Raw genomic sequence first — 16,406 nt, 5'->3', positions numbered from 1 at the left:
GCACAGAAAAGGGTTTGTTAGTCTTATTATATTTTAAATTTTCTATATTTTAAAATTATTTCCGAATAAATAATTTAACTACTTTGGTATGAATGCATTCACTTTTCTATACGAATGGTACGATTATTATGGATATATTGGGTCTAATCATTGAATCCGTTTCGATCGAAAATTGGTTCGATTGGATCGAAAAATTTTACGTCGGAATCATTGAATCCGTATCGAAAATTAAATTTACGATCACATTGAACTCACTTACCGACTCGAAAAAATACATTCCGCTGCTAATAGATGTCGCTAATTACGAAATCATTGAATCCGCAAAATGGAAAATTTTGCTCGAAATCTATCCGTTGGTGAACGAGTTGCGGAAATGTAAAAGAAATAAACCATTTGGAAGTTTTTATGTAAACAATTACTGATGACGGACTAAATTATGTTTTATATGGGTATTTTAGAGACGAAAGACAAAAACGGACTAACAAAAATAAATTAAAAATGTTTAAAAGCGATATAAAGTTGCCCACTCGAAATAGCGAAAGAATTTTCTCAAAGAGCCTCAGGAAATTAAATATTTTTATGGAAGAAATATCTCAATAGTTAAATGTCAGTTTTAATTTTTTTAGAATAAAGCAAAAAGCACAGACACTTTTTCAAATTTGTCGCATTTGTCGATAAAACAGTTTTACGTTCCCACTTTGTGGTAAAGCAGTTTATCGACGGAATCAATGATTGCATGAACATTTTCGATCGAAAATCTTTATCGTATCGAAATCGAATTCGCTGCGGATTCAATGATTAGGCCCATTATTCTTATATTTGTTTACATTATTACTATTCAAATTTACAATTTCACAGAAATTTAATTTTAAGAATAATATCATTGTTCATATTTTATAAATGGTAAAAATGTTTAATAAATCTAGATAGAAGAAGACAGTCTATCATTCACGAAAATATGTTTTTGCTGTAGGTCCTTAGTTTTGAAAACATGAACTTTGGAGCATAAATTTAATGTATCCGAAATTAAGGAAAATGAAAGATAAAACTAAACTTCCGCGAGTAATAGAACAACGGTTTTCAGCTTAACGGCTGTCATCACTTGTGATTGCTTGCTTGCTTTCTAAACATGTCTAGAATACGGTAGTAAGGTATCTTTTTTATAAATTCGTAGTCATTTTAAAGATACAGCAGTTTGAAGAAGGAGCTGTTTGACAACTGGAAACTTTGAACGTGTTTTTCTCAAAACTATGTTTTTCAAACTTTCTCATCTCGTTTTCGGTTCTCAAAAACAGATTGACCGAATGATTTCAAATTTGATTTCGATTTTTATAGCAAATAAACTAAACAAAACGCAAAATTCGCATTTTTTCTCATATGTCTACCAAAAGTCCAATTTTTGGAATAATCACTTAATCGCAGTGCATTGCATGCATTTCAGCTTACAGATCAAAATGCCGCTATTTTTTTTTGTTTCCGATAAGTCAATCAGCAGGAATCGGGGAAGTGCGAGCCCATTTTTTTAATGCGGGGTGTTCAGAATGCTGTAACTCATGTTCTACACAACATTTTTAGCTTAAGGGGCTAAACCAGTGTGACACTTTTAAAAAATTGATTTTTTTTTTTTTGTTTTTTGCTTAATCGATAATTTATACTTCCAAAAATATCTTGTGAAAGCGGTGCGGTCGTATTTTGAATAGTTTTTGAATGACAGCGTTCTAAAGAACGACCGCTCGCACGTATATGCCGCTATAGTTGATACTTTAAACACGTTTTTCTCAAAACGACAATTTTCAAAATTGCTGACATCATAACTCAACGAGAAATTGACCTATCAACACATTTAAATTTAAACTGAGTGTTCTTGAATATACTTACATATTATCATACAATGACCTACGATCTTTTTGATTGGTTGAAAACTGTCAATTTGGCATTTAAAAAACGACATTTTTTTAAAAACTACGCCATTTTGTTAATTTTTGAGATTTTTCAATTATTTTTGTTCTGTAAATATACCTTATTATGTCCAAAAAACTTCGAAACATTCGATCTAGTACCTTGTTTTAAAAAAATGCCCCTTAAAATTTTTATGTACACTATCGAAAAATGTGTTAATAAATGATAATAACCTTAAGATCCAAATCTAGTAAGAAAATTACAGTGTATAATAGTTAAACGTTTTAAAATCGAACTATTGGTACACAAATTAGTAATGTTTTTAAAAATATAGCAAATCTTCTAGTTATGGTGCACCATGTGCAATGAAAAACTGTGATTAATTTCGATTTACTCTACATATTATGTATGTACTATATTTCTATATTTGTCATTGCTTATACAAATTATTTATATAATCTATTAACAATGAGCTTGCAAGCTATAGAGGATAACAGTTGGTTCACTACAACAATAAACTTTTCTATAAAGTAAGTTATTCATTTGTCTATACAAAAAACATACAAATTATCATAATATATGTACTAACGTATTCATACGAGTATACATTATTAATAGCATTCAAACAAGTAAAACTATATCGACATTTAGTATTATTAACAGTTATGATTCCTTTCTAATTAAATCCGAGAAGTCTTGTGAAGGCTCGCCTATAGTCCAAATTAAATATTGTATATATAACTGGATTTAGTCCCGAATTTATATAGCCCAACCATGTAATGAAATTCTTGAATTTGTTTGTTGGGCAGCAAGTCTCGCAGAAAGGCAGGATGACGTACATAAGGAAGAAAGGCAGCCAACAAATAACAAACACGCCCATTATAATGCCCAGTGTACGTGCAGCTCGTCGTTCCTTTGACAGTGATATCTTCTGCTTTTCCTCAATGAATTGGTATACGCCACCGGGTTTCTTTTGTAACGTCATTGCAACAGTGGATGTGGCGCCTGTTGAAGATTGTGGGGGCGTTATTTTGAGTGAAGTGTTTTCATCATTGTTTGAATCGATTGGTTCTGTGCACTCGGAGCCGACTTTCTGCTTACTTGTTGAAATTTCACAATTTTTCAATTCTTGTCTTTCGGCTACCATGAGCAGTAATTGTTTCGTGCCAACTAAGTCAACAGAATCATTGTTTTTCTCGTCGTTTGGTTCATCAGCGATTTTTGGTTTTTGTTGTTCTTTTTTTACTCGCATTTTTCCCTGCTTAATTGAATCCTTAATTTTTGCGCGTCGATTTTTCTTTCGTTGTGTCGCAACAACTGTACGTTGTTGCTCTGTTTCCTGTTTACTATCCGCACTCTGTATTTCGTTATTTGCATGCGTCTCACTGCTAACTGAGTCTGGATCATTTTGTATCGTAACTGACGATGTTGACTGCGTAGAGGATTTGCCGCAACTCAATATGGTCAAACAAAAAGAGCTCAGCGCGTAGCTTTCACGTCTGGCACTTGCATTGGTCTCGGCTGGGGTGTCCATATCACCACTCTTCATTGCCATAGTATTTATTTTAGAAGCTTTGGCGCGTTCGCGCAGTCTTCGTCTGGTTGCAATGTAGATTTCGATGTACACGATAGTCATTATTGCTAAGGGAATGAAGAACGATCCCAATGATGAGTATATCACATATCCACGATTAGATGTTAATTCGCACGGCGTGGCACTCGTAAATTCATCCGGCCAGTCATTCCAGCCTACTAGCGGTGGTGAACTAATTACTAATGATAGAATCCAAACGCCGGCTATTAACAACAGCACACGACCCACTGTACGCTTCTGGGCATAATTAATGGGATCTGTTATGGCCCAGTAGCGATCAAGCGCAATAGCGCATAAATTGAGTATTGATGATGTACAACACAAAACATCACAAGTTAGCCACATCTTACAAACATGTATACCGAATTCCCAACGTCCAAGTATCGAATATGCTACGTTGAACGGTAATACAAGTAATGCTACCGTTAGATCGGCTACAGCCAATGAAACTATAAAGAAGTTTTGAACTATTCGTAGGGGCTTGTAGGTGAATACACTCAAAATTACTAGTATATTCCCAATTATAGTTAGTACTATTATAATGGAGAGCACTAGGGTAGTAAATATAGCTTCCCATTCAGGCACTGCCAGTTGTACCCCAAAGTGACTCAAGTAAAACTTTTCAGTATCTGCCGTGGTGCCGCACCCATTGGTCGTCTCCAATTGGCTGTCGTTAATTGTTGAGGCACTTACAAAAGTTGTAGATGTTACAGTGGTGCTTAAATCTGGACCTAGTGAACCCGTAACATTCGATAACGAAGTTTTCGTATTTTTGCTTAAGTCATAGTTCTCTGGAGACGAATACATGCCGTTCGAAATATTTAGCAACAATAACGCCTGTTGCTGATTTGGAGGCATTTTGCATTTTACAGGCTTAACTGTTATTTCGCTTCAGCGCTATGCAGCCCTTATATTTTTATAAAAAAAAGTCACGGGATACATCCAATGAGTGACTCAGATAAGATGTATATGTTTCTTCCAGGTAAAGTTTGATTAGGAAACCCAAGCATTTCTTTACTCATCTGTGATCATGTATAATTCTGAAACATACAATAAAGGAAAAAATGTTAGCATTTAAAATTAAGAAATATATTATATAAATAAATAATACAATTATTTTAGCCTAAATTTTAATTTAAATTGAGTTTATGCACCTCGATTTGAAAGTGAAAATTTATTGTTGAACACATAATGAAGAGCATACGTTCGTATTTCTTCAAAACAAGTAAGGAAGGGCGTCGATTATTTTTAGGTGTTACAAACAACTATTATGTCAACAAGCCTATTAAACTTCATGCAACACCAGCAAGTTAACTAAAGCCAACTATCTTGAGTTACCAGCAACAATTGCTGATTCAGCATTGGGCGGATGTCGTTGGATAGCCGGTAAACACAGGAAATTTGCTTGGTCGCCATGAAGTTTCATTCTGTTAGCATTAAATTTTTAGTTTCTGTTCCTGTTAAAAACTCAACGAAAGTTAACGCTCTTCAAAAATTATAATAGATGTATAATTAAAAATTAAAATAATTGATTAATTGTCGCCCAACTAGCCTTGGTTTACACCCAAATGCGTTGCAATATACACACGCACAATTCGTATTGGAAGTATAAAAGAGTTAATGGCAGCGACAGTAAAATAACCCCAATCTTGCATTACCATTGACGGAAGCGCGCTCATCCGCAAGTTACCTTATTCAACGAACGAAGACTGAGGCGCTGGAACATAAAATTTTGTGACTGCTGCTCGGGAGGGAATCTTCAGACCAAATTAATAAGATATATAAAGAAATCAGTTTGTTTGTTTATGGGTTTATTGACTGACGTCCAAGAGTTCGCCGTTTTTTTATTTTCAATGCAAAAACCCTTACGAAAACTTAGACGCCGTCAAATTCCCGAGTTTGCGGGGGGAGAGTCTTAAGTCTGTTGGAGATATTAGCCGCTTATCACATTTTCAAACCATATAATGGTAGTTCTCGTCACTACCAAGCGAAATAGCGGAATTAACAAATCATATGTACCTAATTATTGAGAATGAAGGGCAGCAGGATATTATTAAGGAGCTTCCTTAGGCTACTATATGACTTTATATTTTCTTTCGTTATTATTGCCCCAATCGTGTTTTGAAGGAATTAATCGTAAAATGGTAACCTTGCCCTCAACAATTTCTGATACAACAGTTACACTCATATTCAAGGTAAATTATTTTTATTGCCATCCCTAATTTTATTAGTTACCGCATAAATTCACAATACGTCCGCTTCAATGCATTCAAAGTAATGTGTATTTTCTAAGTATTGTTATACTCTCGCAACAAAAGATACTAAGAGAGTATTACAGTTTTGTTCATATAACGGTTGTTTGTAAGTCATAAAACTAAACGAGTTAGATATAGGGTTATATATATCAAAAAGATCATGGTGACGAGACGAGTCAAAATCCGAATGTCTGTCTGTCTGTCCGTCCTTCCGTCTGTCCGTCCGTCCGTGCAACGGATAACTTGAGTAAAAATTGAGATATCCTAATGAAACTTGCGACCGTGAGAGGGTGGGCAAAATCGAACCACTGCCACGCCCACAAAATGGCGAAAACCGAAAACACATAAAGTGTCATAACTAAGCCATAAATAAAGTTATAAAAGTAAAATTTGAAACAAAGGATCGCACTAGGAAGGGGCATATTTGGATGTAATTTTTTTGGGGAAGTGGGCGTTATACCGCCTCCGAATCGGTTATTTGCATATATCTCGCAAATCAATGAAGCGATATAAACCAAACTTTCTGCAGTCGGTTCTCTTACGTACCCCATCACACACCATGAAAATAGTTGAAATCGGATAATAACCACGCCCACCTCCCATACAAAGGTTAGTTTGTCAATTACTAAAAGTGGATTATCTCACTAGTAAAAAACGTCAGAAACACTAAATTTTACAGAAGAAATTGCAGAAGGAAGCTGCACTCTGATTTGTTCACAAAATTGAAAATGGGCGTGGCATCGCCCACTTATGGGTCAAAAACTATATCTCAGGAACTACTCGACTGATTCGAATAAAATTCGGTATATAATATTTTCTTGACACCCTGATGAAAATGGATAAAAAACCAATGAAGATAGCGAAATAAAACTTTACAAAAATACTGTTTATGATCTGTGGCGTCACTTGTGAAAATCGGAGTTTGTCGAAATCGGAATATAACTTTAGGTAATTTTTCACCGAAAATTTCGGTAAATCTCTCAGATATTTTAATTTAGTTCAGAGGAAATATTTTTCTTCTAATATTTAAAGGATTTTCAAATTGGGTCAAATTGTGTGTTATCTTAATAAAAATATATCAATAAATTGAGGGAGTATAAAATGTTCGGTTGCACCCGAACTTAGCCTTTACTTGTTTACTTGATTTTGATATTTCTTTGATGAAATTTCACAATTATTGCAGTATTCAGTGCATATGTAATCTACTGCCACAATTTTACAAAAATTATTAAATTATTAATTTACATGTATTTATCGTTATTATATCTTCTTGTTCTTTTTAATATAAACCAATTAATTTGTTATGATCCCTTGGATCCATTTAACATATTCAAAGAGATGGGCCGTTTGACACAAATGTGCTTAGATTTGACATGTACAAATTTGAGTACGTTTAAAACATTTGTGAGTACACTATCATACTTCTTAAGTTAACTTGAATTTGTTTTCAGACGATTTGAAAATTGCAAATGGACTGGAAAGTGACCTCAGAAAAGATGTCAATTGCTTGCGAATGTGTTTATTCTTACACGCTAAAGAGGTAAACATAACACAGATGTACATACATATATCTCTATAATATGAGTATTATAAAACATTTATACTAATATTTACGTTTATTTTAATATGAAACGAATACCACACATACATATAAAGTCATCAAATCCGGATTTGAACGAGAATTTTGTGGACTACAAACGTAATGAGAAGGCAATACAAAGAAATGAATGCATCGGGTTTTGAACTCAAACGCAAATTAATAAAACCGTGTTATTAAAATCGTACTGAGAAATGACTGAGTTGGTTTAAAATAAAAGATGATCTTAGACGGAAGATATTTCTAGGTCTTAATTAAAGGCAATCAAGGCAATATCCTCCTTCAGCATATCGGCCAAAAGTGTCTTGTGTGGTAGGACAGCAGTGATTGATGTCGCCAAAAATAGGCGACTTCAATTCTACTGGGTGCCAGGCCACAATGGCATAGAGGGTAACGAAATAGTGGACGAGATTGCCAAACGAGGCGTAAAACTGTCATCGGAAAACATGATGAACGTAGATAAACCTTTACACTGTCTATATGATGATCTAGACTGAAACTTGGTAAAAAAGTTCAAAGCGGGCTGAAATAATATACCTGGATGCAAAATTGTAAAAGTTATGTGTAAGGCGGTAGATAAGAAGTACACGAGATTTTTATTGACGCTCGATAGAAGTAAATGTAGGAATATGGTCGGCATTCTCACTGGCCACTGTTTTGTGGCGGCGCACGCCTACAAGATGGGGCTGATAGATCGCGAAGACTGCAGGAAATGTCAAGAGCAAGACACCAGGGAAACAGTGGAGCACCTCTTCTGTGAATGTCCTGCATTATCAAGACAACGGCTTCAGCACTTGGTGCTTCACATTACGTTAATCTGGAAGAGATTTCGTTGGTGAAGCCACAAAGCCTTTTGAAATTCACAACAAGCGTAGGCATCCTAAAGGATGACTACTCCTCATTAACTACGTGACGGCACTCCATCTGGTATCCCAAAGGACATAAACTGGTCTATGTGTGGCTTTATAGCCTACCAGAGTAACCTAACCTAACCTAATCTAACTAAACTTAAACAAAACTTCAGCAATGTTGCAAATGCATTTAATATTCCTTATTAGTCCAAATTTAAAACAGATTGCAATAATATTGGGTATCATATTAACTTGTACTATGTGCTACTACGGTTGTTTGTAAGTCATAAAACTAAGCGACTTAGGTATGGATGTCTGTATGTCCGTCCGTCCGTCTGTACGTGCAACGGAGTAAAAATTAAGATATCTTAACGAAACTTGGTACATATATTCCATAGCAATTAAAATATTATCTTGACACCATTAAAAAATGGGCGAAATCGGTTTATAACCACGACTACTTCCCATATAACTCAATTTTAAATTCCTTCTGATTCCTTCACTTTATAATATATATATAATGAACCGATGAAGATAGTATAACGGAACTTTACACAAATACCATGTATGTATATTCAATTTGTGGCTTCGCTTCTGGAAAAATTGCCCTTAGTCCTCATATAACATAGAACATATACAGTGATCCCCGCTTACGTGCCCCCTAGTTTAAGTGCCTTTCCCGCTTAAGTGACCATATTTTGCGGCATCGGTGTTTTTCCTCTAAATTTACATACATATAAAATTCCCCGCTTAAGAGTCTCCGCTTAAGGGGTTATATACAGTTAGAATTTTCAAAAAATCGATTTTTTTTATTTAATTTTCTTAATGTACATATATTTAAGAATACACACAGAAAAGTTCATATCGTTCCGGTGAATATTTTCAAAGTTACAAGCAAATGAAAAATTTGAAAAGGCGTTTCAGAGTGCTTGGAAGTGCAAGGTCCAAACTTTAAACGCGTTTTTCTCAAAATGGTGTTTTCAAAGTCGGTGACCAACATTACTCGAAAACGGCTAGACCGATTAGTCTCAAATTTTAACACGACCTTCTTAAATATATTTTTTAGTAATTAATCGAAGACTTTTTCTCTCCGATAAATATTTTTTTTTTATATACAATTTAAGGCCGAAATATCGGTGAAGAATCGATTTTTTTTTTGAGAAACCGCCATTTTGTCAAAAAATTTAATTTTGCTTATTCCTTCGATTAATTACTAGATTTAGCATTATTTTAACGAAATCTGTTTGGTTTTTTAATTTCGGATGATCCAGTTCCGAGATATAGTGGTCACCGCAAAACGTCTTTCCTGGAGCTCCTGGAGATCAGCTGTAGCTATTTTTCAAATAAATATTTTTACTAGTACTAAGTCTTAAAATACAGTTAAAAGATACCATAATATGTGTATAAATTTTTGGATCAATAAAAGTTTCCTATGGTTTTTCGAAACCACATTACTTCAGCAGTATTTACATAAATTTTTAAAACATTTTTGTTCATAATCTCAATCTTGATCTGTTCCTCAGACGAAATTCGGTTCCAAGTGGCATTTTTAGCTCAAATGAAAGTTAGTTGTTGTTTTTATATACACCGCGACAGCCAAAAAATTTGCGATGAAGCGACCCAATTTTCATAGTGGACTTATACTACGGTACTATGATGATTGACCTAATATTTTCAGAGTGTATACTTAAATACATACATACATGTATATACATTACGAACATGTAAAAATTAAAAAAAAAGATTTTTGGACAATTCTAACTAGATGTAACCGCTTAATATAAGGAAATATGTCCACATTATTTTATTGAGACATATGTAATCGGAACAGATTTTGCACTGACTCACATTATATATATGTAGATAGATATGTATTGCGATATTTGAATCACAGTGAACTGATATTGCTTTTGCAATCGCAACTCAAATAGTAAGAATACGAATTTATTGTGGCAAAGTAAAATGTAACTCTTTCACTTGATTGTATGTATGTATGTTTGTTATTGGCGTTCAACCGTTTAGCCGGTTATAGCCTAATCGATGAGAGCGCGCCACTCTTCTCTTTCCTTCGCAGTTCGGCGCCAGTTGGAGATTCCAAGTGTAACCAGGTCGCTCTCCACCTGGTCCCTCCAACGGAGTGGAGGCATTCCCCTTCCTCGGCTTCCTCCGGCGGGTACTACATCGAACACTTTCAGGGCTGAAGTGTTTTCGTCCATTCGGACAACATGACCTAGCCAGCGTAGCCGCTGTCTTTTTATTCGCTGAACTATGTCAATGTCGTCGTATAACTCGTACAGCTCATCGTTCCATCGTCTGCGGTATTCGCCGTTGCCAATGTTCCGAGGACCATAAATTTTGCGCAAAATTTTCCTCTCGAAAACTCCTAGTGTCGTCTCATCTGATGTTGACATCGTCCAAGCTTCTGCACCATAAAGCAGGACGGGAATGATAAGTGACTTGTTGAGTTTGATTTTTGTTCGTCGAGTGAGGACTTTACTGTTCAATTGCCTACTCAGTCCAAAGTAGCACCTGTTGGCAAGAGTGATTCTGCGCTGGATTTCGAGGCTGACATTGTTGGTATTATTGATACTGCATCCCAGGTATACGAAATTATCTACGACTTCGAAGTTATGACAGTGACGTGGGAGCCAAGACGCGAGTGCGCCGACTGTTTGCTTGATGACAGGAGATATTTCGTCTTGTCCTCATCCACCTCCAGACCCATTCGCTTCGCCTCCTTATCCACGCGGGAAAAAGCAGAACAAATGGCGCGGTTGTTGCTTCCGTTGATATCAATATCATCGGCGTACGCCAGGAGCTGTACACTCTTGTAGAAGATTGTAGCTTCTCTATTTAGCTCTGCAGCTCGTAAATAGAAGTCCAACATCAAGTTAAAGAAGTCGCACGATAGTGAGTCACCTTGTCTGAAGCCTCGTTTGGTATCGAACGGCTCGGAGAGGTCCTTCCCAATCATGACGGAGCTTTTGGTGTTGCTCAACGTCAACTTACACAGCTGTATTAGTTTTGCGGGGATACCAAATTCAGACATCGCGGCATAAATTCGTGCTGTCGAAAGCAGCTTTAAAATCGACAAAAAGGTGGTGTGTGTCGATCCTATTTTCATGGGTCTTCTCCAAGATTCGGCGCATGGTGAATTTTCCACGTCTAAGATTCACTGATAAGATCCAATCAGTTTGTTGACGGTGGGCTTTAGCCTTTCACACAGTACGCTCGATAGAACCTTATAGGCGATATTTAGGAGGCTTATCCCACGGTAATTGGCACAGTTTGTGGGATCTCCCTTTTTATGGATTGGGCAGAGCACACTGAGATTCCAATCGTCAGGCATGCTTTCTTCCGACCATATTTTGCAAAGTATCTGATGCATGCACCTTATCAGTTCTTCGCCGCCGTATTTGAATAGCTCAGCCGGTAATCCATCGGCCCCTGCCGCTTTGTTGTTCTTCAAGCGGGTAATTGCTATTCGAATTTCTTCATAGTCGGGTAATGGAATATCTATTCCATCGTCATCGAATCGGGTTCGCCATCTCCTGGTGTTGTACTTTCTCTGCCATTCAGCAGGACGGAGAAGTGTTCCTCCATAATCCCAGTAATCCCTGGACATCGGTTACCAGATTACCGTCTTGGTCTCCACATGAGGATGTTTGTTAGCTACCCAGAGAATACTTGGTCTAAAACCGGAAGTCGTGAGCTGCTTGAATCATGTGGAGAAGAATCGTTTCTGGCCACTCCTAAGTGAATGACAATCAAAAACTTTCCTCACTTACGTGAACTTCTACACATGATCCCATCCTCACTTGATTACAAAATACTAAATACGCGCTTTGCACCAACAGCTGATTTTTGGCACGGAGACATATTATTAGAATACAGTTGATCTCCTTTTTGCACGGTTAACTGGGACAGTAAATTACTCGTGTAAAAAAAAACCGTGCAAAAAAAAAATTTTATATAAAGCTCACTATTGGGACCAATTTAAGAAAAAAATCGTGCAAAAAATAGAAAACGTGTAAAAAAGATCAAATTTTACATGCAATTCTACCTATTCGTACAGTGAGAATTTTCTCTGTTGTTGTGGGTATAGACTTTTCTGGTTTTATATGTATGTACATATTACTGTTAGAAGGAACAAACGACAACTATTCTGGGAATGGTAAAAAAATAATACTTTTCATAGTTCCGTCATTAATGGCTGTGTCTTATTTTTTCTTACTATGAAGAAGTACAGCTTCATTTATTTGTTTACGTATTGAAATTGTTGCAACCTTTTCACTGGCTTTCGAATCTAAGATTTGTATTTTTTAGTTTAAACCTAATTTAGAATTTATTAAATTCTATTAACAGCAATAGATTTGTGACGTATTGACGGATGGAATTTTGATTTTATTGCAAAAAAGTAAACAATTAAAATAAAAAATCCGTGTAAAAAAAAATACAACCGTGTAAAAATGGTAACTGGAAGTGTTCAAAAACACCGTTTAAAAAGGAGATCAACGTAATAAATTCCCTCTGAAATTGATATAGCTTTAGTGGTTTACTAGATATGTACAAAAAACTTAGAAGGGGGCCGGGCCACTCATCAGCTCCTTAGTGTGATACTCTGTACCAAATTTGACTTTCATAGCTTTATTTATGGCTTAGTTATGACACTTTATGTGTTGTCGGTTTTCGCCATTTTGTGGGCGTAACAGTGGTCCGATTTCGCCCATCTTCGAAAGTAATCTTATGGTGCCAAGGAGTATGTGTATCAAGATATCTAAATTTTTACTCTAGTTACCGCTTGCACAGACCCACAGACAGACATCCGGATTTCAAATCTACTCCTCACCCGGATCACTTTGGTATATATAACTACCTAACTCGATTAGTTTTAGGTGTTACAAACAACCGGTAGGTGGACAAAACTATTATACCTCTTAGCAACTTTGTTGCGAGAGTATAAAAATTTTAAGAAGTGTACATAACATGCAGACCAGTTCAAATAGTAAAATATTCTTAATAGAAAAAACCAGTAAGGAAAGGCTAAGTTCGGGTGCAAACGAACCTTTTATACTCTCGCAATTTATTGCTATATTTTTGATTAAGGTAACACAAAATTTGACCCATATATCCGGCATAAAGTCCAATAGAAAAACGAAAATAATCATATATAGTATATGAGGGCTGAGGTAATTCCTAAACAGACTTCACTCATTTTCACCACCAGCATACATTATATCTAAGATTATATGATCATTTAATTTAGCTAAAATATTTCACATATTAACCGATTTATAAGCTATTAAGAATATCGTATTTTTGAAAATCTTATAAGTAGGTATATCAGAGCTAGGGAAAGTTATGACCACATTTTAACCATTTCTGGTACAGAGACACACTATTAGAAGAAAAAATTTTCCTCTGAATTAAATTAAGCTACCTGAGAGATTTAACGTAATTTTCGGTGAAAAATTACCATAAGGCACTGATTTCTTCATACTTGATATCCGGGGCCTTGAAAAATTACAGTTCCATTTCGGTCATAACTTTTCACAAGTGATGCCACAGATTATATACAGTATTTGTGTAAAGTTTTATTTCGCTATCTTCATTGGTTCGTTATGTACATACATATATATTATAAAGTGCAAGAATAAGATGGAGTTCAGAATTCAGTTATATGGGAAGTTGTCGTGGATGTGGATCGATTTTATCCATTTTCCACAGGTATCATCAGGGTGTCAAGAAAATATTATATACCATAATCAAAAAAATATTATATACCATATCATTGAAATCTGTCGAGTACTTCCTGAGATATGGTTTTTGACGCATAAGTGGGCCATTTAAACTTTGAAAAAAAATCTGAGTGCAGCTTCTTTCTGCCATTTTTTCTTAAAAGTTTTGTGTTTCTGATGTTTTCCGTTAGTTAGTTAACTCAAGTTTTATTACATAACCGTATATCTAACTCGTTTAGTTTTATGACTTATCAACAACCGTTATGTGAACAAAACTATAATACTCTCTTAGCAAATTTTGTTGCGAGAGTGTAAAAAACAAGTAAGGAAAGGCTAAGTTCGGGTGCAACCGAACATTTTATACTTTCGCAATTTATTGAAAAAGTTTTATTAAGATAACACACAAATTTACCCATAAATTCGGCATAAAGTTTAATAGAATAACGACAATCGTTAAGGGGGGGGTATGGAATAAAATATTTAAAAAAATCATTTTTTTTTTATTTGTTAAATCGAATGTACAACTATTGAAGAATGTTGTCTCAAAATTTCAGCTCATTCGGAGAAAGATGGAAGTCACCACCGGCCCAAGTGCTCACGAATATGTGAAAAGATTTGACGAATCCCAAAACTTTGAACGCGTTTTTCTCGAAACGCCTTTTCTGAAGTCGGTGTCCACGATAACTCAAAAAGTTATGCACCGATCGTATTGAAATTTTGCACACTTGTGCAACATAGAATTGACTCCCAGCCAACGGTCCCATTTTATTTATTTTTTGCTTCTATTCGCTTTTACAGCCACAAAATGGCGCATTTTTAGGGCTAAAAACGTACTTTTTACCTTCACCGACCGATGAAAAAATGAAAAAACAATTTTTCTTTTAAAAGGGCACCGTTGGCTGGGAGATATACTTCTAAAGAACTAATTTTTTTTTATCCCATGTGTTTCAGATGATTCTCCGATCTTATATCCGGGACACCGCAATGTGCGGAATTCCGTTGAGTGCCTACTTCAAGTGGCTGCAACTTCGTTGATTTTCGACATTTTGTAAAACTGATTTTTTGTAAAACATATTTGAAATGTCACTGAATAATATGATAATAAAACTATTCAAAAATATTCAGAAGTTTTCTCAAAAAAAAATCTTCAAAAACGCTTTTTTTTTGGCCCGTTATCCCAGTCTTCGAGATATAATGTAATATCTTGGTGGTGAAAACGGTTCAGGAATTACCTCAGTCCCCATATGCTATTTATGATGATTTTCGTTATTCTATTGAACTTTATTCAGAATATATGGGTCGAATTGTATTATTTTTATAAAATTACATCAATAAATTGCGGGAGTATAAAATGTTCGGTTGCACCCGAACTTAGCCTTTCCTCACTTGTTTCGGTTCTAATTTACCCTTAGGCGCTGAGTTCAATATGTTCGATATCTGGGGCCTTGTAAAGTTATAGTCCGTTTTCGAAAATTTTTTCACAAGTGAAGCGAGAGATGATATGCACTCTACACTATTTGTGTAAAATTTTATTCCTAATGCGATCCTTTATTCCAAATTTTACTTTTATAACTTTATTTCTGGCTTAGTTGTGGGCGTGGCAATGGTCCGATTTTGCCCATCTTCGAAAGCAACCTCCTCAGGGTGCCAAGGAATACGTGTTCCAAGTTTCGTTAAGATATCTCAATTTTTACTCAAGTTATCCGTTGCACGGACAGACGGGCAGACAGACAAACATCGGATTTCAACTCGTCTCTTCATCCTGATAATTTTGATATATATAACCCTATATTTAACTCGTTTAGTTTTACGACTTACAAACAACCGTTATGTGAACAAAACTATAATACTATCTTAGTAACTTTTGTTGCGAGAGTATAAAAATATATGCTTTAATAGTTTGTAAATCCAAATGTGCACTGTATATATGCACATTCACTACAAATATTGTAGATACATATTCCATAGTTCATTATGAATAGTCGTGGCAGTTTAAATATGTACATCTACGGGAACATATGCATTCGTTCATATTGCTATATTAGATAAATAGTATTCCTTTAGTTTAGCTAATGTATATAAGTCTTCAAAGTAAACACATTTAAAACAAGTGAGGAAAGGCTAAGTTCGGGTGCAACCAAACATTTTATACTCTCGCAATTTATTGATGTAATTTTATAAAGATAACACAAATCGACCCATATATTCCACATAAAGTTCAATAGAATAACGAAAAGCATAATAAATGGTATATGGAAACTAAAGTAATTAACGAAAATCCCAGTGCAGCTTCTTTCTGATATTCCTTCTGTAAAATTTTGTGTTTCTGACGTTTTTTGTAAGTGAGTTAACGCACTTTTAGTCATTTTCAACATAACCTTTGTATGTGAGGTGGACGTGGTAATTATCCGATTTCTTTCATTTTTGGACTGTATAAGGAAATGGCTACAGAAATGACTGCAGAAAGTTCGG

The 16,406-nt window shown here is 35.3% G+C and overlaps 2 protein-coding genes across 3 annotated transcripts in view; one reads left to right on the top strand and one right to left on the bottom strand.

The window, feature by feature from the left end:
- Window positions 1-1,969: 1,969 nt before the first annotated feature.
- The window catches only part of LOC105220019 (tyramine/octopamine receptor), a 28,439-nt gene continuing 14,002 nt past the window's right edge, over window positions 1,970-16,406 (bottom strand). For both annotated transcript variants that reach the window (XM_029045556.2, XM_011196395.3), the window contains one exon: window positions 1,970-4,533. In XM_029045556.2, coding sequence (XP_028901389.1) covers window positions 2,576-4,351 — 1,776 coding nt within the window. In that variant the 5' untranslated portion in view covers window positions 4,352-4,533 and the 3' untranslated portion in view covers window positions 1,970-2,575. The remainder of the gene's footprint in view (window positions 4,534-16,406) is intronic.
- Window positions 6,918-7,581, top strand: LOC114805080 (uncharacterized). Its single transcript, XM_029045559.2, has 3 exons — window positions 6,918-7,135; window positions 7,200-7,288; window positions 7,405-7,581. The coding sequence occupies exons 1-3, from the start codon at window positions 6,994-6,996 to the stop codon at window positions 7,489-7,491; spliced, it is 318 nt and encodes a 105-aa protein (XP_028901392.1). The 5' UTR covers window positions 6,918-6,993; the 3' UTR covers window positions 7,492-7,581.

Source organism: Zeugodacus cucurbitae, chromosome 4 (assembly GCF_028554725.1).
Source record: "Zeugodacus cucurbitae isolate PBARC_wt_2022May chromosome 4, idZeuCucr1.2, whole genome shotgun sequence".
Taxonomy (NCBI): Eukaryota; Metazoa; Arthropoda; class Insecta; order Diptera; family Tephritidae; genus Zeugodacus; species Zeugodacus cucurbitae.
This window is presented reverse-complemented; position numbering and strand designations above follow the sequence as displayed.